General features: G+C 40.9%; 1 protein-coding gene across 1 annotated transcript; it reads left to right on the top strand.

The window, feature by feature from the left end:
* The first annotated feature begins 599 nt into the window (after positions 1-599).
* On the top strand, positions 600-21,945 carry RAB32 (RAB32, member RAS oncogene family). Its single transcript, NM_001123176.1, is given in 3 exon segments — positions 600-855; positions 16,971-17,248; positions 21,799-21,945. Coding segments are annotated over 3 exon segments (681 nt in total).
* Positions 21,946-24,118: the final 2,173 nt, after the last annotated feature.

Genomic DNA, 24,118 nt, shown 5'->3' with positions numbered 1-24,118 from the left:
AACTCCCTCAGGGCAGAGCCAGGAAAGGAAGCTGATTCCCAGGCCAGCACCTTCCCGGCTGGGGCCGCTCCCTGGACGACCACCTCTCGCCCTGCGCGCCCCGCCGGCTGGCTTTCACCGCTCGATTCGGTGGCCTGGGCACTTTTACCCGCCGACCTTGACCCGCCCAGGCTCCGGGCCCGCTCGCCATCGGCCCCGGGTTCTCGGCTTCCGCGAGGCCAGCAGGGGGCGGCCGAGCTCAGCGCCGCCCCGAGGAGTAGGAAAGCCCGGGGAGAGGAAGTGCCCCGCGCCCTAGCCCGGCCCACCCGCAGCGCAGCGCAGGCGGCGGGTAGCGGCCTCCTCGCCGGGACCTCCCCCGCCAGGCCAGCCCCCGGCCCTTTCCCCGCCCCCGGCGTTTGCCAGCGGCGGCGGGTTCCAGGTCCTGTGACCGGTCAGGCGGTGCGGCGGCGCGGCGAGAGGACGGCCGGCCTCGGGGAAGTTTCGACGGCCGGCAGGGGCTCCGAGGGCGCCGCGGGGAGGTTTCGGCCGGGAGGGGGCCCCGGTGCGGAGCCCGAGCTCGCCGAGGACGGCCGGCCGGCTGAGCGGGGCCGGGCACGCTCATGGCGGGCGGCGGAGCTGGGGACCCCGGCCAGGGGGCGGCGGCGGCGGCCGCCGCGGCGCCCGAGACCCGCGAGCACCTCTTCAAGGTGCTGGTCATCGGCGAACTCGGCGTGGGCAAGACCAGCATCATCAAGCGCTACGTCCACCAGCTGTTCTCCCAGCACTACCGGGCCACCATCGGGGTGGACTTCGCCCTCAAGGTCCTCAATTGGGACAGCAGGACGCTAGTGCGCCTGCAGCTGTGGGACATCGCGGGTAAGCGGGTGGCGCGAGCCGCGGACGGAGACCCCGAGGCAGGGGGGCGGCGGCCTCCGGGCAGGGGGCGCGCGCCGGGATTCCCAGCCGTCGGTTGGGAGCCAGGGCCTTTCGGCTCCTTTTGCCCTCCTTTCTAACTCTGTCCTCAGCCTGAACTCGCCTGCCTGTCTCTGTTTAGAAGAAAGGGACGAAATCACTTAGAAAGATGGAAGGGGTTGTCCTGTGGCCTCCAGTGAGATCAGGAGAGTGGAACGGGCAGTAGAAGTTGAAGAATTTAAAAGCAGGACAAAATAAATACTTGGTAAATGAATAACCCTGGTTAGATGCCTCAGCTCAGTCTGTAGATCGCTCTCTAGTTTTTTGCGCGTCGGCCCCTCTACTCCGGCCGTCACTTGACCAGGGGTGGGTGGGCAGCCATGGGAGCTTGTCCTGAAGTTTTAACTCTGCATCTTGGCCAGGAAAAGTGAGGGGAGAGGACTGGCTCCTTGTTAGCTTTAACATTTCACAGTTAAGAGCTGAGGTTCTGAGGGGTTGAATAGCTTACCCAAAGTTACACACCTAGTCACACCTAGTTAGTAATACAACCCAAACTAGAAATTCTAGCAGGTTCCTTTTCAGGTTTTCAGTCACCCACCTTGGGTCTGAGACTTTTCATTTGAGTAAAATCCCATTCCTCATATATCATGCTTTCACTCCAAAGGCAGGCCACCCAGGAGCGGACTTGGGAATGCTCTCTTGAAACCTCACTTCCTCCCTTCTCCGCCAACCTTAACTCCGCACCTGCCTCCCCTCCCCCCAGTATTTGGCATTTGCTTTCCCTTGTCATTTTGGAGCATAATACCTCTCTGCTGGGGGAAGGTGCATATTCTTCTTGCACTAACATATGAAAACTTGAACTCTGGCTGGTGTGTGGGGTGGGATGTGCGCCTTTAAAAAGATGTTAACTTTCAGTGGTTCAGTGGTTATCCATGGTAAGAAGCTCAGTCTGCAATAGGTGTCTGTATGGGAGCATGTCAGGGCTGGCGAGGCTATCCTTCGTCCTCCAGATGCATAAAACTGCGGCAGGTAGAAGATGTGGTCGCTCAGCTGGTAGCAGAGTTGCAGGGATACAGGTCGTCTGCTGGGTTCTGCTCTTTTCATCAACAGCGTATTACATGTGGGCAAGTATCGAGGAAGCTTTATTTAAGAATAGGCCTTTTGCCTCAGATGTGGAAATAAATTTAGGTATGGCAGTCCCTCAGAGGATAATCAGCCTTTGGCTCAACTTTTTTTTTTGGTCACGGAAAACCAAAAGTTCGTTTGAAAAGTCATCTTTTGAAGCCAGAGGCTTCTTTCGAAACACTTCCTGCTTTTTCACAGAGTGCTTATGAACGCAGTATTGCTTCTTGACAAAGTCATGGATTCTAAAGGTTGCCTTGCCATGAGATAAGTCATTCTCCTGGAATGGAGCTGTGGATGTCTGTGAAGATGATTTTAAATCCTGGCCTAGGAGGATTGTTGACTTTGCCGTATTCTTCATGTAGAATAATGTGGCATTTAGCAATTAAATTATGATTGGGCCCTATGATTTTACTGTAGGTAAATAAAGGATTTTTATGGCACAGTTGTGTTTTTAAGTTTCAAGGAGAAGTCTTATATTTGGAGACTTGGGAAAGCAAAAGCATGAGTAAGAGTTTTCTCTCGGGGTATCACCCCTTTTTTCATCCTTCTTAAACAGACCTCTTCTGGCAGGAAAGGGACGTATTCAATCTTTACCAGACTCTGGGACATAGGCCTAGATGGAATAGCCTTGCATTTTTGCCCAAGTCCAAACCGTGAGCTTTTCCAGGAAGGAAGGCAGACCTTTAAGATTGCTAGAAAGGATTCCTGGGGATTAGGTACCATTCTGCAAGCACACACCAGCAAGGAACAAGATTAGAGGTAAACTTATGAGATGATTGGGAATTAATAGACTCATAAATAAGGTTTTCAGAGATGGAGTCTTAATCTATAATAAACTGAGAGTAAAAATAACATGGGTTTAAGTTAAGGTTTAGGGAGCCGCATCATTAACTATGTTTAATTTGAATATTTGTGCTACTAGTGAATCCTAGCTCATACTATTTGAATTAAATAGTAATGATATAATGAAGGCAGACTGAAGCCTGCTCCAAAGAGTTCCCCAGCGGCCAAACATATTTGCCTTATGTACTAATAAAGTTGAATCATATTTAATTCTCAGAGGAGGGAGATATTCCTTGATTGCAAAATAGTAGGTGGGTGGGCCACTTGATGTGACTAACTGAAGGTGTGGTGTTAATTACTTGTTAATTTTTTGTTTGGTTGCTTTAGAGATGGGAGAGGTGGCAAAGAAATAAAAAGTCCCTGTATTTGAGAGCTTTGGCAAGTGTGACAGGCAGGAGTTATCCAAATGTTTTCTATAAAGGTGGCCACTAAGTTTAAGCTGAACTCTTCGAATTGAGAGCCATAGTGACTGTGGGGTATAGGCTTTACAAATCCTTAATCTACTCAAAAGAGTGTAGCTTTAAAATACAGATGCAATTTATACCATCTTGTGTTAGACAATTGCTGTCTTTTACTTCATATCTGCTTTAAGACTGCTGCTCAACACTCAACTGAAATATAGTAAAATATTGAAGTCGTTGATAAAATTTTAAAGAGTTTAATAAATGCATACTAAATTAGGATGCAGCATCTCATCTTCCTTTAACACATATTACAGATGAAGTAGTGTTTGGCTCACTACTTATTATAAACTTATTAGCAAGAGAAAACTCTTATTAGCAGAGAGTTTTCCGCTTGAATGGCTGGTCTAGGCTAACTTTTTTTTGTAAGTTTTCCATTTACAGCTAATGAAATTTAGTCTTCAGGTATTCATTGAAGGGATATGCTTTTGTATGGGGAGGCAGGATTTTATCTCTGCTCTCTTTGAGCTTTCAGCTGGGCTTGAGAACTAATTTAATGTAAGATTAATAGGAGAAATTTATTTAATCTAAATTTTACGTGACATAGGAGCCCTCATAAGGAAAGGAAGACCCCCCCCCCCCCCGGCAAAGTAGTAAAACCTAAATGTTTTTATACTAGGTTGAACAAAGAGAGGTAGTTGTAGGAAAAAAAACACCCTCTGTGGAGAGGCTGAAAGAAGAGTAATTTTAACAAGATCTGTTTGTGAAGAATTCTCTCGGCTTGACTCCCCATCTCTGATGACAGGAGTGTTTCCATACTCCCAGTCTAAGGAGGACATCTTTCACATGAGGGTTTTATCTTCTGAGTTAAGGAAGAAAAGGGGGAAATGAGAGCACCATTTGTGCACTTTGTGTTTTTTAAGTGCCTTTAGTTCAAATAATTCTTAGGCCAAAGTGACATTTTTGGGAGGGTGGCCTTTTCAACTACTTTCACTTTTTAGGATCAAAATTTCTTTATAAAAATCTGAGTAATACCCCTTTAGGCCAAAGAACAAGTCAGGCACAATGTATCCTGAGATTCATGTCACTGTTGTTTATCAGAGCATCAAATGCATGCTTGGAAGACACTATAAATTATATAAACCATACTTAGATTCACTTTTTGTTTTTTTGATTCCCATCCAGAAATAGAATGGTGTCTTGATTTCCTTGCTCTGTCTTGCATATTGCCAGTTACGTTACCTTGTGGTCTCTGCTTGTCTTCTTTTGTAGCCCTACAACTCTTTATGAGCAAGAATCTGGAATATTATTTCTCATGCTTTCTTGACCTTCAAAGTATCTGTCAGTCAGGGATTATTAATACTCAAGTTTCTTCTAAATACAAAGAAGCGATGCTTTGAGGAGTTAGTCTCTGTTATTTGTCATCTCTGTCTTAAACACTGAGTACTGCAACAGCTTTCTTAGGGCTTACCAGTGGCCAGTGATTTAATATCTCACTTAAACGGACCTAAAGAAAATCTTTATATCCATCTGACTCTTGTATCATCTTGCTATCTTCACCTTGCTCTGGCTCAGTTTCTGTGCTCGATTACAAGCAAAGCCTACTGTCCCATTTCTCAGCTTCACATCTTCCTCTTTGTGAGTCCTGGCATACCTTTGGGGGCCTCAGCCTGGACTGTGCTTTCATAATTGCCCAGGCAGGAATTTCAGCGTAACAGCATATTTGTGTTATCACACGCGAAAATTGCTCTGATAATGATATGCCTCTTGCCCTCTTTTTTTTTTTTTTAATTCGTGACTGTTCTATGTTGCCTCATTTAGTGCACGTAAGCTGAAGAGTGTTCAGGTTGGAGGGAGAGATAACCCGGTGTTGATAAGAAGTACCAAAACTTGGCTCCCTACCAATTGCCTAATCATTCTACTGTTTGAACTGGATTATAGGCTTTTAGAGCCCCCATGGTTTAAATATAGAAAGGTGTGATAAGTTGAGAAAGAACACACAGGTAATCCATGGGCCTATGCAGAGATAGGTCTCCTGTCTCTGAACTATGACAGTAAGCTTCTAATAAGTAGAGTGGATTTTTGGTTCACTGGTTTCAAAACAGTAGCATAAATTCTTGTCTAAATTTGCAAATGTTCTGGTCACCCCTAGTTTAGAGCATATGACTTATATTTGATACCCATTGTAATAATTACCATCTCTTTATGTTATCAATCCAGAATTTCCAGTTCTTACACTTAATCTTGAAGCACAGTACTTCCAAGGTAGACACTTTTTGATTGGCTGTGTCTTTTTTTTTTTTTTTAATTGTGCATTTTGAAAGACTATTTCCAAACTGTGGACTTTCCTGAGCTGTTTTATTGGTATGGTTGCAGAGCATACCTTGGAAAAGCAAGATCAGAATTAAAGATGTGTGTCTGGTCTGCTCTGTGATCTCACTGATTAAGCCCATATGCCATGCATTATGCTAGAGGTATGGCGTCATGTTCACATATATTTTAGGAGAAATTTTATCTATCATGTATATGTTATTCTGACCTTCCAGGTTTCTTAAGCTTACAGTATGTATATTTTGATGATCTTTACTCTCTTTTATTTGTTTATTTTTTAATTTTTTAAATTTTTTGTCTTTTTGTCCTTTTTTAGGGCTGCACCCGCAGCACATGGCAGGTCCCAGGCTAGGGGTCTAATCGGAGCTGTAGCTGCTGGCCTACCACAGCTCACAGCAGTGCTGGATCCTTAACCCACTGAGGGAGGCCAGGGATCAAACCTGCAACCTCATGGTTCCTAGTGGGTTTCATTTCCGCTGTGACACATGGGAACTCCCTTACTCCCTTTTAAAATGAACTCAAGATGTTATTTTTACTCACGTATGATGAGACCGACACATCAGGACACAATTGCAATTGAAAGAAATCAATTATTATGCGTAGTTCCCAAGAGGAGGGGCCGTTCACACCCTGCAGGAAGAGAAGTACCAGGAGCTGGGAGAAAGCAAAGCAAGGGCTAGAGCTCTTTTGTGGTTTTCACCGGAAATAATGGACAAGGCAGCATAGGCAGGCAGAGCAAGCTTAGGATTGGGTAGTTTGAAAGATTTCAGTGGGCTCTGGGTTAGAGGGACCATCCCCGGTTGTCTAGTTCCTGGCCATGGGGTGACTCTGGGCAGGAGGATAGATAGGGTCCTGGACTGCAGGAGCCTGGAAAAAGAAAGCAGGGAGAGGATAAGGATTCAGGATTGGATGGTTTGTATATCAAAGATGTGCTCTCAGCACATTGTCCGCTCTCTCTGAGAACTAACTAACCCCGTGGAAGGGGCAGTCCCTCTTCTGGTCCACAGGGCCCTAAGAGGTCAAAGCATCATAAAATGCAGAAAGCAAAAAACATGAGTAATGCCTATTTCTAGGCACTTATTAAAACAGATTGAGAGATGAGAGAAAGCACTCTACGAGAGAAGAAAACTTTAAAGGCCTTTAGATTTGGAGCCCAGGAATAGCATATCCTCAAAATAGTGAGGATTTCACACTTAATCAACACTTAGGTAATGGAGAGTGGGCTCAGGCGACACGTTTCACGTTGTATTATGGTTGTAGAGATCTTCTCTTGGATGGTGAAGAAAGTGCTGACATATGTGGGGAGATTTCTGTAGGGTGAGATAAAAGATCAAGAAAAAGTGCTTTAGAATTCTTAATCATATTTTCAAAAGAGCTTTTTGCACTTTTTGCAGTCGAGGAGTCTAGAAACATGTGGTTTCTCCACTCATTTTGAGAGAGACAAACCACATAAAGATAAATGGAGAACACGGGTTTAGTTTACGGCTCTCTGGTGGTCTTTCTCACTGACAGATGATCTTACATTCAGCTCTTCCCCATTCTTTTCACTCACTTCTATCCCGATATTTTCCTTAAGCATCTCCTGTAGTGATTTTTGATTGTTTTGACATTAAGCTAAATAAATATATTGGGATGTTTACTGTGATTATATGGAACTTCCTCTGTCAGACTCATCTGAAGTGTTTAAAATGCAGATTCTTTAGCATCAGCTATAAGCAGGTTTGTCTTTGTCTGTCAGACATCCCCAAACATCATCGTTTAACAAGAGAGAAGTTAAAGTCTCTCACCTCGTGTAGGTCTGTGGTTGGGCAGTCCAAGGCTGGTGAGCAGAACCATAAAGTCTTCCTGGACAAAAGCGAAGGTTTTACCACTCTGCTCTTCCCTGGCCGTTGTCTTTGCAGCCCAATCAAATGCACACACCTTGTTGCAAGGGCAGCAAGGAAATCTAGGGCTTCTTTTGTTTGCTTTTAAATTGGACCCATTGCCTCCTCAAGTCCAGTTCTGTGAAGGGAAATTGGAGAGGCAGCTAGTGGTCTTCCATGCTTACTGAGTTGGAATTCCAGGAGGTAAAGCCTGGAGATACGTAATTCTCCAAGCACCGTGGGTGATCTGCTTTATGCTCAAGTTGCGAACAGCTGCTCTGAGTTAGCCTCCCCCCCCCAACCCAAACCATCCTCTCTCTGCGCACAAGGAGTCTCCACTTGCCAGGACAAGCCTGCTGCTCGCCATGCTCCCTCACCCTCACCTTCCCTGGCCCTGAAGTCCCTGTCCTTTTGGCATCACCTGCTCCTTATCTTTGTGACTGTCTCAAGAGGTGGTGTACGGAGGCAAGATAAATTTCAGGACAGAGATGACACAGGTCTTGCTCTCCCTGAACACTTTACTCAAGGAAGGAAAATGCCGTATCTTTAACGTTTAAAACTATTATGACTTTGGACACAAACCAAAAAGATATTTTGATCTTATTCCCTCCTTTAAATTGATTAAAGTCAGCTGTTCTTTTGCAGTCGCCACAGAAGATTGTAAATAGTTGAATAAAACAGACTTTACATGGTGACCTAAATACCACAAAAGCCCAGTCGTCTTACATGAGCAAAAAGAGAAACCCAGAGTCTGAATTGGCCTGTATCTGGGAATAGGTAATTTTGAAGACGATTTAGTGTTACTGCTGCTACCATCTCAAAAGCCGTCTGTTTTCATTTTAGTTTAAAAAATTTTTTTTGTATTCAGTTTTGTTACTCTTTTGTTACAGGTTTCATCTCAATCTCAAAAAGTGGTGCTATGAACACAAAAATGGTGCTTTGTACATGATTTAAATAGCACCTTGCCTCTTTTCCTTTATAGCTTATTTTTCCAAGTGGAAGTATGTTTCTAAGTGTAGGCATGGAATCCCACAGTTAGGAACTTTTGGTCATTGACCTTCTTGACCTTCTCACATAGTAACAGTTAACATATATCAAAAGCTGGGGAGTTCCCGTTGTGGCGCAGCAGGAATGAATCCGATCTGTATCCATGAGGATATAGGTTTGATCCCTTGCTCAGTGGGTCAGTGATCCAGCATTGCCATGAGCTGTGGTGTAGGTTGCAGACGTGGCTTGGATCTGGCATGGCTGTGGCTGTGGTGTAGGCCGGCAGCTGCAGCTCTGATTGGACCCTGAGCCTGGGAACCTCCATATGCCGCAGGTGCGGTCCTACAAAGCAAAAAAGAAAAAAAAAAAAGAAAAAGAAAAACCAAAAGCTGTTTTCTGGTTTCTGTTACTCAGTTTACTTTTATTCTCATTTCACTTAAGATCATCTGTAGAAATGGGATTGTAACTGTAAACTGAGACTCAGGTAGGTTAAGGGATTTTCCTCGAGGTTTGTACACATATAACCTGCAGAGTTAGGGCACAGATCCAGGTATTTCTGACTCCAAAGTCTCTTGTTATATTATCTTCCTTTCATCTACATATGATAAGAAGGAAAACCAGCTAAAGCAAAGGTATTGTGTAAAATCATGTGATTCTTTTTACCTTTTTCGAGGTACAGTATTAACATATGAAATTCAGTGTATCAAATCCAGATTCAGATGATGCTAATTTGATGCATTATCTTTGAAATTTGTTTTATCTGAGGATAACACAGCCACTGTTTTATGGAAAATCTTGCAAGCCAGTTGGGGGAAAATGGGCGACTAACGATAGGGTCTGTTTTTAATTACACTGTTTTATTGGTTAGTATTATGGTAGTTGTTTAATATAAGTGTTCTTTTCTTCTAACAATGCCTATAATTCTATTATGTTAAATATTTAGGTGTAATTCTGGGGCCGTTTATAAGGCACGTTTAGTAATAAAGTAGAAGTATAAAGAGTCATGAACTAGATGCCCTAAAAATAACCTGTGTGGCTACAAATTATAGCCTCTTACATATAAAATCTAAGACCCATTATGATATCACTTTATTACCTGTATCAAGCTATAAACATTTTTAGTGGATAGGTAATTATCCTTCTAGAACCAATGGCTGGACTTAAATTTTGACTGGGTCTTGATCTGTTACTCACCAACCACACAAACTTGTTAGAAGTGCATTATCTCTGAGATGCATACTGAAATTTAAGGATTTGTTTTTAAAGGACTTTATATGCACGAACTAGAACTATACATTTTCACCCAATCACCTTGAGCAAGAATATGTAGCTCGGTGATTCTTAGTGGATGGGAGAAGATAAGCATTTATAATTGGAAAGCTAAGCACCAATTGTCCTATTGCTTTGATTTGTTTTTCCTTGTGTAATTTATATGTTTTGAATTTCAAATAACATTAAGAGACATTTAGATTATTTATCAAATGGAAGCATAAACATAAAATTTTGAGATAAACATTAAAAAAAAAAAAAAACAGTGATGAAAATCATAAGAGAAGCTCCCTGGCTTGTGTTTCTGATAAAAGTTCAAAATGCAATACTTTCCTTTTCAAATTTGAGAGGAAATACTTTGCCTTTGAAATTTTCCATGACCTTTCCTTTCCTAAAGAGTTAAGGCATACTGTTTTTTGGTTTTTCTTTTCCTTAATTGAGATACACATTCTTGGCAAATGTATTAAGTTGTGGCCCCACCTTTTCAAAGTCATTGGTCTTGGATACTCCAAATATCAGATAAACATTTGAATCCTTTTGCCAACATTTGTACTTTAAGTTTCATCCCTTTGGAATGTACGAAGTTGTGCATCTTTAAATATCTCTGCGCCGAGATGACTAGCACTGTGCTCTTTTTTTCCCGTTCTCATTGCCAAGATGTCTAGTTATAATCAAGGTTCCTTCTTCTAGAGAAGGAAATAACACATCTTTTTAAAGGAGGACACATTTTAGGGTTATTTGGAATATGCAGGCAATGTGCCCACAGTGATATGGATGAAAAACTGTCCCTAGATTTTTTTCCTGCACCCAGTCCTTGCCCCTCATGGAACACAAACCAGGGGCATTCAGCATGGCAGGAATTTTCTGCTTTTATTTATGTACTTGGGGAAAGTAAAATCCTCAAATAATAAATATTTCTTGAACTAAATTTAAAATGTTTGATTGGCTACCCCTCAAAGTATTTTTTTGCTGTTATCTTTTTTTTGGGGGGGGGGGCTGCACCCGAGGCATATAGAAGTTCCCAGGCTAGAGGTTGAATTGGTGCTGTAGCTGTCCACCTACACCACAGCCACAGCAGTGCCAGATCCAAGCCACATCTGTGACCTACACCACAGCTCACAGCAACGCTGGATCCTTAACCCACTGAGCGAGGCCAGGATCAAACCTATGTCCTCATGGATGCTTGTCAGATCTGCTGAGCCATGATGGGAACGCCCCCCCTCAGAGTGTTTTTAATATTCTTTTCTAAAATAAGAAAAAGAAAAATCTCCAAGATTCTGTGGGATTCTAATGGAATTCTAGCCTGGATATGCAAGTCTTTCCCACTAGTTTGATCCTCACCCCTTTCTTAAACCCAGGTAGGCCTGCTCCTGAGGTGCTGGGAAAGGGGAAGTAGGAAAAAGTATGTTTCTCCCGCTGTGACTCAGAGCAGCACTGCTGGGAAATTGCCTCCAGTGGTTAAATTTGAGCCTTGTAGTCCACTGGTGGCTAGTATGGTTCTGACTAAGCTGACTGCTCCTATGGGCGTGCAACCCGAAAGGCACAGTATGGAAATCAAGAAGTAAAGAGATGTATGAAGTTATACTTTCATGATGAGTAAACATTTGAATGGAGTTTCTTGATAACGTATCTTTCAAAAAGACTAGTAAGATTAGCTTACATCCCTCAATGAATAACCACTTCTTGTTTAGTACCGTAATATGCTCTTTGTATCTCTGAATACACCTCACACATCATGGTATCACTTGGTCTTTTTCCTCAAATGGACTGGGAGGTTCTTAGGCTCGTATTCATCCTTTTATTATTTTCACCAATATCTAGCCCAGTGCCTGGTACACAGGAAGAACCTAATACATATTTTTTAGTTGAGGTCAGATCTAGATATAAGAGATAAAATGGTATTTGGGAGTTACCAGTCAAGAGAGAGTCTAGGTCAGATCTAGATATAAGAGATAAAATGGTATTTGGGAGTTACCAGTCAAGAGACCAGGCATCTAATACATGGACAGATGAGGGTGACTTCGTTCCAATAAAACTTTACTGAGCTGGATTTGACCATGAGCTATATGGTTTGCCAAACTCAGCCCCAAACACCATTAAAATGATGATTTCTCTCACTTTCTACATTTTCATGGTGGGGGGAGAAACGTGAGGGTGACTTCTCATTGGATGCACTTGTGCCATCTAATACTATCATCTCAAAGTTAGGGTTCAAGTCTTGGTGCTGCGGGACAAGAACACTGGCAGCTGAGGAGTTCTGCTTGGAAGCCACACTTCTGTTCGCTGTCACTGGCCAGGACGAGTCCATGGACACTACTGATTTAGCAGGGGCCCAGCAGTGTGCTCCTCCATGTATTTAGAAATAGAGGAGAATGGAATATTCATGAACGTGAGTTTTATTTTCCACTGGAATCCTTTGTTTTAGACAGTAACGAGGGACTAGCTAAAATTACCCAGGGGAAAACTGAAACCAAGATATAGGCTGCCACTCTTCCTCTAGTAGCAAAGTTTACTTGACTTTCCAGTTTAACAACTGAAAGAACTTAGCAAATCTATGCATTTAAACCTTTACAACAACATAGTTAAAACTAGGTTTTACCTCTTTAGTTTTTTGGAGAACAACTCTTAATTTTATGTCAAGATTATCATTTAAACAAATTCATCCTATCTTCTTCCACTCCCTAATTAAACTTCATTTGCTTTAGAAACTTGTGTTTTTTACTTGTTTTTACCAGTTTGAGAATATATCTCTGAAGCACAAGTGAATTACCTCTGAATTTTTTTTTTTTTAAGAAGAGGCCATGAATTTAGTAAAATATGAAGTGTATTTTATTCTTTTGGAAAATAAGCTATTTCCCTAAATGCAGAGACCTGGCCTTTTGACACTGGGTCATTTACATTTGCTGTCTGGATTTGGTGGCTGCAGAATCTTCAGAAGATCATTATAACATTAGAGTTATAACATAGAAACCTAAAATACGAGAGCTGGGAGGGACTTTGATGATCCCTAAAGATCTCTAAAGACAACTGGATGATTTAGGCGGAGTTGTTTCCTGGGAGAGCTTGACTGTTGGGTGCTTGATGCTTGATTCTCCAGTACAGCTGTTCTTTCCTCTGCAAAGTACAAGGTCCAGCACATAACCAGCAAATAATTTAAGGCTTTGCCGTGTGTAATGGCACCAGTTAAAAAGGAAAACTCAGGCTTTCATCATGCAATAAGTTTATTGGGCACTTAATAATAATAATAATACTTAGCTAATATTTGTTCGGTGTTTACTGTGGACTTAATGTTTTATCCTCTTTGAACTTGAACCACAGCCTACATGCAGAGAGACCTTAAGTATATTCCTCCATGAACTTTATGTACCACCTCCAGTTCAAGGTATAGACCGTTTTAACCCCCTAGAACAGTAATCATTAAACTTTTTCTGTAAAGTTCCTACTCAAAATTATTTTAGGTTTTGTGAGCCATTTACTCTTTGTTGCACCTATTCAATCCTGCCATTATAGAATGAAAACAGGCATCTAATACATGGACAGATGAGGGTGACTTCGTTCCAATAAAACTTTACTGAGCTGGATTTGACCATGAGCTATATGGTTTGCCAAACTCAGCCCCAAAAATCTCCTGGGCAGACATTTTACATTTAACCTTCCCAGTGACCATGTGTGGTAGGTATTTTTTTTTTTACAGCTTTACTGTGATATAGTTAAACATACAGTAAAATGTACAGTTTCATAAGTTTTGACATATGTATACACTTGTGAAACATTCTTGTTATCAAGATTGCAAACGTGGTCCTCACCCCCAAACTACTTCCTCTTGCTCTTTAGTAATCCATCCCTCTGCCTTGCCCAAGGCAATCCCTGATCTGCTTTCTCTTGCAGTAGCACTATAGTTTTTAACTTTTTTGAATTCAATCTAAGTGGACTCATAGTATTCCCTATTCCCTCCCTGGCCTGGCTTTTTGGACTCCGCATAATTACTTTGCGATTCATCCATGTTGTTACTTGTATCCATAGTTTGTTCCTTTCCTTTCTAGTGTTGAGTTGTATTCCATTGTATGATACATCATAGTTTATTCATTACTGTGTGAATAGACTTTTGGATTGCTTCCAGTTTGGGAGTATTAAAAATAAAGCTGATTGAGCATTCACAAACATGCCTTAGTGTAGACACAAATTTTTGTTTTGTTTGCAAATACATAGGAGTGAAATAGGTTGGTTGTATGGTAGGTATATGTTTACATTCTTAAGAAGCTATCAAATTGCTTCCCAAAGTGGTTGTACTATTTTATATTATTCTCACCAGCACAGTTTATTGGAGCTCCAGCTGCTCCACATCTTCACCAGCACTTGGTATAATCTGACTTTTTATTTATAGCCATTCTTTTCGGTGTAAAGGATCAGCTCGTGGTGATTTAAATTTGCATTTCCCCAATGTCTAATAATTTTGAGCATCATTTCTTGTGCATATTTGTCACTATATAAATTCTTTGGTAAAGTGTTCCAATCTTTTGCTTGCTTTAATTTTTTTTAATCTTTTTATCTTTGTACTTGGAGTTTTGCGAGCTTTTTATATTCTGAGTACAAGTTTTTTTAATCAGACATAGGCTCTGTAATTTTTTCTCCCGGCTTCTGCCTTTACTTTTCCTTTGCTTAGCAGTGTAATTAGCACTGTTTTGATTTGTCATATATGGTAGTTGTTAGAAAGAACACTCCCCGATGTTGAGACTCTCGGCGAGTTTTGAATCCGAGCCTTGGAACCTAAGGATATTGATATTCTAAGACACAAGGTCCTCCTCAAAAATGCCTTGTCATATACATTCCTGGTTTTCTTAGGCTTTAACCAGAAAGTTTATATAAATACAGACTTGAATTTGTTTTAGCATGATTGGTAGAAAGAAATATTTGGGGGGATTTATAAATGATTCTGTGAACCAAACAAAAGTCACTAGAGTTTAATAGCTCTTTATAACTTCTGGATTTCTATACTTTTACTAGTTTGGCAGCCTGCCATCTTTTCTAATTAAAGGGTGTTTGGGGTTGGTGGATGCAAACTGTTTAACATTTGGAATGGTTGGGGAATGGGTGGGCAATGGAGCCCACTGTGCAACAGGGAACTGTATGTGATTGGGTCACATTGCTGTACAATCAACTATACTTTAAATTAAAAAAAAAAACCGAAGGAATACTTTCTTGTAATCTAGACTTAGTGAGACTCATTTCTCTTATTGCTCTAGTCATTTCATATATAATAATTAAAATTCAGAAAAAGTGAAAATCAGTAGTAGTGTGTACTCTCCAGTTAAAATTGAAGTCGGAACCACTTGAATACATCCTCACAGTGTTTACAAAATAGTGATACTGACTTTGAGCAGTTGGTCCCGCCTCTGTGAGCATGCCCTGTATGATAACTAAATGTATGTTTGTGGAAAATAGTGCAATGCTAACTTTTTATAAATGTCGGCATAGGTGATTGAATAAGCTAAATCATGGGCTAGTTAGATTTACTCTGCCAATAAAATATGACCATGATAGTGGGATGTCTCATGTGACCATTTGTTTTAATAAAATTCAGAACTGTGAACTATCATAATACAATTTTAGGCAAGGCCCCTGTGAAGAGTCATCAAAACCAAATGACCTTTGTTTATCCATTTACGCTTGACTGTTGTATTCTTCTTCCATTATCCTGTTAAGCAATATCTAAACTTGTACGATGGCACAGAATTTGGAGGAGAAAACATTAATGTGGGGTGTAGCTTTGCATTTGCTACTGCTAATAAAATATAGGTTAAGCTTGCTTTTCATCGTATGCTTTAGTAGGAAAGTATTCTGTCACAGAGGATGTTTCTATCATTGGACAAAGAGTTATACATTTTAGACTGTGGAGTAAGTCAGAAAGAGAAAGACAAATACCACTTATATGTGGAATCTAAAATATGGCACAAGTGAACCTATTTGCAGAACAGAAACAGACTCACAGACATAGAGAACAGACTTGTGGTTGCCAAGGGGGAGGAGGGGGGAGGAGGATGGACGGGGAGTTTGCGGTTGGCAGATGCAAACTATTCCATTTAGAAGGGATAAGCAGTGGGGTCCTACTGTAGAGCTCAGGGAACTATATCCAGTCTCTAGGGATAGAACATCTTGGAAGACAGTATAAGAAAAAGAATGTATATGTTTGTATGCCTGGGTCACTATGCTGTGCAGCAGAAATTGACAACACTGTATATCAACTATAATCTAATGAAAAATAAATTTAGATTTGCAGTGATTGCCAGTCATTTTTCCTCAGCACTTTCCTCAGTAATTTGACAGCCCAAAGGTATGAGCTTTAGAAGGCAGGACAGCTCTAAGATAGTGCAGAGTGGCTGGCATATTTCCATGCCCGTGTGTGAGTCAGAGGACCCGCGTCTGCTCCTGTCTTCTTTGGTCAGTGCCACTGGAATCCTGGCCAAGCAGCCTTTTGCGTGTTTTTCCATCTGTCAGATGAAGATAAGGGTTCTTCTCATGTCAGAGATTAGTACAAAATCAGATCGTAAGAGAAAGCTTTGTGAGGTCCTATATGGTGTATTAAAACAGTGCATTTTCCCCCAAAGTATTTAGCATGTTAAATGATTTAACAAGTACAGTGATACTTGAAGAACTCTGCAGTTGATCCCTTTGAACGACACAACCAGTCGTACCACCTTGTTCTAACACAGTTGCATGTCTGCCTTCTTAGAGGAGAGCAGTCTTGCATGTTGAGTCAAAAGTGGGTTTGGCTGAAGACGTGAGGAGTTAAGAGCAGGAGCTCCTTTATCTCATGTCCAGTCCCAATCTCTCTGGCTAGCATTTTACCCACCACACTTATCTTCTTCCTGCAAGTCTCATTTTCTCTATTCTCGTCTCTTCCCTCCACTCCCAGCTTCCTCTTTTCCTTTAATACCTCTTTTCTCTTAGACCAAGGGGGAGTGAAGGGGGCAGGTAATGGACCCCATAGCTTTACAAACTGTCACCTTGATGTTTAAGGGAATGTGGTGTGTGTGCACAGACATAAGTAAGACAAGGCAGCTGGCTGCTCAGACCGCATCATCAGCCACTCCTGCTTTGCGGGTCATGGTTCCGTGTGTGTTTCCTTAATCCCGCCAGTTTGTGTTGCTATGGAATGGCAGATATGTGTTTACAGCATTATTTCTAGGATCAAAAGGTTATATCTAAATATAGACTCTTGTCTGAATTATAAGCTTTTAATCTCTTACTGTATTGTTTCCAGGACAGGAACGGTTTGGCAACATGACCCGAGTATATTACAAAGAAGCTGTTGGTGCTTTGGTCGTCTTTGATATATCGAGAGGCTCCACATTTGAAGCCGTTTTAAAATGGAAAAATGATCTGGATAGTAAAGTCCACCTTCCAAACGGCAGCCCTATTCCTGCTGTTCTCTTAGCTAACAAGTGTGACCAGAAAAAGGACAGTGGCCAGAATCCGTCTCAGATGGACCAGTTCTGCAAAGAACATGGCTTTACTGGATGGTTTGAAACCTCTGCAAAGGTGAGTTGTGCTTTGCATTTATATCTGCTCTTCTGTTAACTTGTAAATCTGAACTGCTGCTATAAAGTGTTTAGATGGATGTACTGGCATGGTTTTTGGAAGCTTAGAAAAAAAGTGACGTGTAGCATGGATATGTTATAGCTTCTTGCAGTCAGCAGCAGGAATGCTTTCAGAACTGGCTAGTGGGGAGGTGGATAGAAGGGCAGATTTTACATGAAAGTAAGAATGAGTATTATTAGAGCAAAGCACAAATGACCTTTTCTGTGAGTTTGAGTCCTTAAAGGAAGTACTTTTCATGCAACTGGAGTTTGTGGGCTATGAGGTACAAGCACAAGTCAAGCACAGGGATTTTCGATGTCCATAGGGACATAGATGTCCCTAGTGAAGGTGTGGGTCACGTGCAGGACTAACAGAGACAAGCAACAGGTCAGAGAGATGCATTCAGGTGATGTTTGAAGAGTTTTTTTAGATCAAATGTGTATGAAAGAATTTGATCAAGAGGAAAGTATCCACATTTGTGACATACTTTTCAATGAAAATAGAGAATTTTTTCTTTCATGCAGTTATAGGATGCTGGATAAAATGTTTTTGAAAAAAACAAAAAAGTTGGGTGATAAACCTTAATGGGCTAGATATGCAAGGAAGCAAAAGTGAAAATCCCAAGCACAAGATATTGCATGGGAGGGGCCTCATTTGTATGCACTGGAAGTTTCACTTTAGAGGGTGGATGAGAAAATACTGGTGAGACTCTGTGATGACAAATTCAAAACCATAAATGTGGCATAATCTTTTTTTTTTTTTTTGTCTTTTATCTTTTTAGGGCCGCACCCGTGGCCTATGGAGATTCCCAGGCTAGGGGTCTAATTGGCGCTACAGCTGCCGGCCTACACCAGAGCCACAGCAGCAACGTGGAATCCGAGCCATGTCTGCAACCTACACCACATCTCATCGCAACGCCAGATCCTTAACCCATTGAGCGAGGCCAGGGATCGAACCCACAACCTCATAGTTCCATGTGAGATTCGTTTCCACTGTGCCATGATGGTAACTCTGATGTGGTATAATCTTAACGCAATTCCAGCTTTTAAGTATGCCTTCTGTGATTTTCTTGTACATATCAAAAAAAAATGCAAACCTGCATTGTTCCTCTAAAGCACCCACTTATTACCAGGTTACTTTTAGCTTTACCAGAAACCTGCTCTAAAAGCGGAAGATTATTTGCTGCCACTGATGATCAGAATAATGAAAGCAACACTATAGGAAATGACACAGAAAGCACTCTGAAAATATTGTGATGGTGGGGTCATTGGAAAAAATAGTGTCTACTGGAGGCAGAAGTATTTACTCCTAAGCCGAAGGCTATTTGTTTAAATAAATATATCCTACTATTTTAAAAATTTAGTTTCATAAATAAAAAGTAGCGGTAGCAGAGAGATGAAACCCATAGGAGCTGTACGAGCACTTAGCCAAAGAGTAAGGAAAAGATTACAGAAGGTAAGCTTTTTATGAAGACACTGGCTCTGGAAGCCAAGCTCTCTGTCTGTTCTCTGCACCTATCAAGGGATTTGCTTTACTTCCCAGCTTTGTTGGAAAAACATTAGTGGCATGTGTAAATGTTTATTAGAGCATGAGATTTGATGAAGAAGATGAATGTATTACAGTTAAAATTTCCTCTTTTGGAATTCCTGTTGTGGCTCAGTGGGTTAAGAACCCAACATAGTGTCCATACGGATGCAGGTTTGATCCCTGGCCTCGCTCAGTGGGATAAGAATCTGGCGTTGCTGCAAACTGTAGCAGAGGTCACAGATGCAGCTCAGATCTTGTGTTGCTGTGGCTGTGGTGTAGCCTGGCAGCTGCAGCTCCGAGTCAACGCCTAGCCTGGGAACCTTTATATGCCATAGGTGTGCTGCAAAAATAAAAAAAAAAAGAGAAAATTCCTCTTTGTGTTTCATTTGAATTAATCAATCAAGTAATAAATCCAAATTTCTCCCCAAAATCTAGAAGGAAGATTCATAAGCAATAGTATCATGTGACCTGTAGCCTGAGACTGTTTCAGCTTCATTATATTTATAAGACATGAAGGGTTGCATGTAGAGGTGAAAAGGAAAATGTATGTTGTGTGCTTTCCTATGAATATATTAGAAATAATCTGCTGAATTTCCTTAATGGTAAACCAGGAGTGTTTCAAGAAAATAATGATAATATAAAATTTAGGTTAAAATTTTTAGTCAAGGCTTAAAGTACTGGCCGAGTGTTGCTAATACCTATGCTCCTAAGCTGGCAGGCAGCTAACTTCAAATCTGATTTCTGCTTGAATTCTAGTGATCTGAATCCTAATAGGTGTACGGCCAAAAGCAAGTTTAAATTCATGCACTTTATCTTTTCACCTTTGTAGCAAATAATGGATTTCCAGTAAGAGAATGTGTGACTACACGGCAGTATGGGAATTTCTGTTCTAATCAATAACAATTAAATGTAGTTAGAGAACATTATAATTATTTGGTATAATGGGGATGGTGAGGACTGAGTGACATTTAGGCATTTAAAAATCAATACTGGAATTAAAGTTAATGCCTGTCTTGGGAGTGAAGGTAAAAATGCTTGTATTGGTGCTAGAAAAGACACCTAAATAAATAGGAGAGGTCTTGCAGGTTTCTCACCGTCTGAGAAGGGTATGACGGATAAGAGAGAAGGCTAGAATAAACCTAGTGGTATTGGATTGGAATTGACGAGGTCAGTATGGACTTAATGTTTTATATATCTTTATAAAATCCTATGTTTTATGCATGCACACACCCATCATGTTACACACAGAGTGATAAACATAGAAGTAGAACCCATGTGTGCATGGGTACATGCGTATATTTACCAGGTCTGTCTGCTGAAAAGGTTCAGAAGCAATGATGCCAAAGAACCAATGAACTTACCAAGTCCTCAGAATTTGATTTTTAAATACTTTATCTAATAAAAAGAACTGGGGCTCCCTAGAGAAATGACCGATTCCAGGACTAGTGGCACACAGAAAGTAAAGATGTGCCTGAGATACTTTGTGACGCCAGAATCTGAGCGAACACTCACAAAGCGATGGAGACATGTCAAAGAGATACAGGAGCCTGCTTCTGGGAGCTCCAGAATTGCAGACAGTTTGAGCAAAAAAATATGTAATCCATAGAATAAAATAATAATCCATAACATGAATAAACAAGTGAATAAATGGGAGAGAAGAGAAAGCTCTTCCTAACTGTAAAATTCCAACTAATAAATGGAGAAGGAATGATGGAAATATGAAGCCATTAAACACAACAACAATAATGTTTGGGGGAAGAATTAATTGATGCTAAAGTGAATGGGGAAAGGGCTATGGTGAAAAGCAGGTGTTCACATACTTGTACTTACTAAGTATAAAGTGAAAAATAGTAACTTTTCACTGGAGAAGCCTGGCAGATATGCCTTCTTCAAAAAAGGGCACATCACTTATATCTTATTCCTGCCAGCAACACGTGACTTAAATTTAATGATGAGGAAACATTAAACAGATCCAAACTGAGGGATATTCTCTGGCCAGTTATCTCCAAGAGTGTCAAGGTCTTGAAAGGCAAGGAGACTGAGGACCCGTTCCAGATTTAAGGAGACCACAGAGACAGGACACGAAATACAGCTGCCCACCTGGATCAGAAACAGAACTGAGACAGGTGGTGAAATCGGAACAAGGCTGCTAACTCTATGCTGGCACACCACCATCACCTCCTTTCCTGATTTTGATAGTTGACCTCTGGTTACCTAAGATGTTAATGTTTACGGAAGACGGGTGAAGAGAATTTTTACTATTTTTACAAATCTGAAATTATTTTAAAATGAAAAGTTAAGTGCTTTAAAAAAGAAGCACAGTTTTGGCTACGTTACTTATTGTATAGTTAATGACAGTTTATGGATCAGCCACACAAATGTGATAGGTAGTGATTCCTTAGAGCATCCTTAATGGACATCACACCTACAGCATTGTTTCAGCTCAATTTGTGCATGTCAACGAAAAGTCATAACTTATACTCAGAGGTGGGGAAGTGACTTGATGCCTTATCACCTTTTAATGTGGTTTGAGCCCTTTAACATTTTTTTTTTTTCCACAATGTAAGGAAAAAAAAATGAAGGAGATGTTCAGGGCAGGATTTTTTTAATCTTTGTGCTTTCACTTATGTGGCTGGCACCCTAGAGCAGGATGAAGATTCATTTTCAACCATGGAGATAGTTCACTGAACCTCAGGGGCAGAAGTTTAAAGCATTAAAAAAACAAAAACAAAAACAAAACAAAAAAACAAAACAGGAACATCAGAAAGCGTGATCCTTTGTAAAAAGAAGTGGGTTCCACAGTCACAGTACTGAGTATAGCATTGAACTCGTAGCAAACACCTTAGTATTGGAGCAGAAGATGGAGTTGGTGTCCTTTTAATGTCCCCTCTGACAAAGTTTCCTAGTGCCTGTTAATACTCTTCATGCTTCCTTCTAAGAATTAGTCCTGAGAATTGATCCTCGTCCTCATTTCTGCACTGCAGGATAACATAAACATAGATGAAGCAGCCCGGTTCCTAGTGGAGAACATTCTTGCAAACCACCAAAGCTTCCCCAGTGAAGAAAACGATGGCAGAATTAAACTGGATGAGGAGACCATGAAAAAAGAGAACAAGTCCCAGTGTTGCTGACTTGGCATCTGCTTCTCTCCTGTGGACGCAGCCTGACTTGGTTGGAAGCAAATTCCTGGATCGCAGTGGCGGATGTGCTGCTGTGTGAACCTTCCTGGGGCTGTGCCTTAAAATGACAAGGGTGGCACCCCAGGAGCTTGCAAAGAAAGGGGACACTGGTGAAGGAGCCCAGCTCTACACCTTCACATAGGAACACTTAGGCTTCCGTTGCTGTTGCAGTCTTATCCAGGATAATGTTTACGTCCTTTTTAGCATCTTTTGAAATGACAGTTCCTCAGGATTTGTTAAGATTTACGCTTCAGTGTGAACACTGGGGTGGTAATAAAACTCTCCCTGCATCGGTGATAAAACTCTCTAACTTCACGAGTCTGTCTTTTTGACTCCGTATCTCATCCTATCTTTTTTTTTTTTTTTTTTCCACTCTCACTTTTGAGGGAGGATTTTAGACTCTGTTAGCCACGGAAAGCTGGGACGTTCCCATTTAGTGTTTTGTGTGTTTGTTTTGCCTAGTCAAAACTTTGGTACGTCACATAAAGTTGTTAACTTCGAATCTTTGAATACTCTAATTTCAGTAGTGCTAGCTAGTGTGGCATGTGGTTCTTCCTCTCAAATCCATTAAAGTGTCCTGCCTGATGATTCAGGAAGTGCTCACACCACACTGGTATTCTGATCTGGTTGCTTCCAGTTGGAAACAGTATATGCAAACATTTCTTCTTCTCTCTCCCTGTCCTGTTCTCTCCTCTCTTCTTCCTGTGTGTTTATGTTTCTAACTGAGGGCCTGATTGATAGTACTGCTTCAGTTCTAACGAGAGCTAGTCTTTTCAAACCTCTAATAATAATGGTCAAGGAGAACATTTATTTCAAAACATATACAATTAAATAGATTCCTATAGTACGCATTGTGAAAGGAACTGAGTCCGGTGGTTCTATACAAGGTTTTGAAGTATTGTACCCAAAAAACTTAAAGCAGGTTCATGATATTTGTATTCTCATTTAACCCAATTAAGGGAAAGAATAAATATTTTGACTGAAACTTTTGTTTTGAATTCATGTCATTCTAGAAATGTTAATATGGGGTATACTTTTCTAACTTAGAAAAATTTGTGTCTGTTCCCTTTTGCCTTTTTTTTTTTTTTTTTTTTTTTTTTGCTTTTTAGGGCTGCATATGGAAGTTCTCAGGCTGGGGTCACACGGGAGCTGCAGCTGCTGGCCTGCACCACAGCCACAGCAATTCAGGATCTGAGCCTTGTCTACGACCTACACCACAGCTCACAACAACACCAGATCCTTAACCCACTGAGCGAGGCCAGGTATTGAACCCACATCCTCAGGAGTACTATTGGGTTCATTACTGCTGAGCCACAACGGGAACTCCCTTGCCTTTTATTTTTAAGGGAATTGAGGATGTCATGTGAAAGGTCCAACTCCTCTTTCCATGGAAATTTAAAGGTATTTGTGACATAACAAAGTTAACGCAATGAGCTCTTACACGTTGAGCATAAAACCTGGATAGAAAAGATCTGTACATTTTTGAGCAGGGAAAAAAACTAGTTCTGACAGGTGTCTTCTGAGTAGAAGTAGTAGTTGTAACAGGCTATAAAATGTTCTGGCTCCTCTCATTAAACCAGCGCCTTGACTAGGAACCTTGAATCTGTTTACAGATTATATATTTAAGTAAATCAACTCTCTAGCCTCTTTGGACATGTTTTCTCTATAAAATCAGATTTTCCAAGGCCAAGGAATAGAAAGCAGACCCTGATTTAAGTAATACTTGTTTAATTAGTATAACCTTTTTAAAAATAATGTATTAAATCTTGCTTTCTAGGAAACATAGGTGTCATACTTTAAAGTTTTTTCTAGAATAGGTATAAAGTTCAACTTTTTTAAAATTCCAGTTTCCTGTAGTCTAGTATTATAAAATATTTGTGGCAAAACCAAAATGTTAGAAATATAAACCCTATTCAGGTTAGTCACTGAAAGACTGAAGTCTGCTTAGAATGTTCTTTTTTCATATATTGACTTTTATTTTTTACAGGAAATTTATCATGTTTAAATTGATTGAGCAGTGGATTCAAAATCAGGAGTATTGCACTTTTTGTGCCCTCTTTATCATTTCTTTTCTTGTCTTAGAATAATTTTAAGAATTGACGGTACCTTAAATAGTTGTTTTCCA

Source organism: Sus scrofa, chromosome 1, assembly GCF_054392235.1.
Source record: "Sus scrofa isolate SSC_HxYL_T2T_F1_AM1 chromosome 1, Sscrofa_HxYL_maternal_Yorkshire_Landrace_v2.0, whole genome shotgun sequence".
NCBI classification, from domain to species: domain Eukaryota; kingdom Metazoa; phylum Chordata; class Mammalia; order Artiodactyla; family Suidae; genus Sus; species Sus scrofa.
This window is presented reverse-complemented; position numbering and strand designations above follow the sequence as displayed.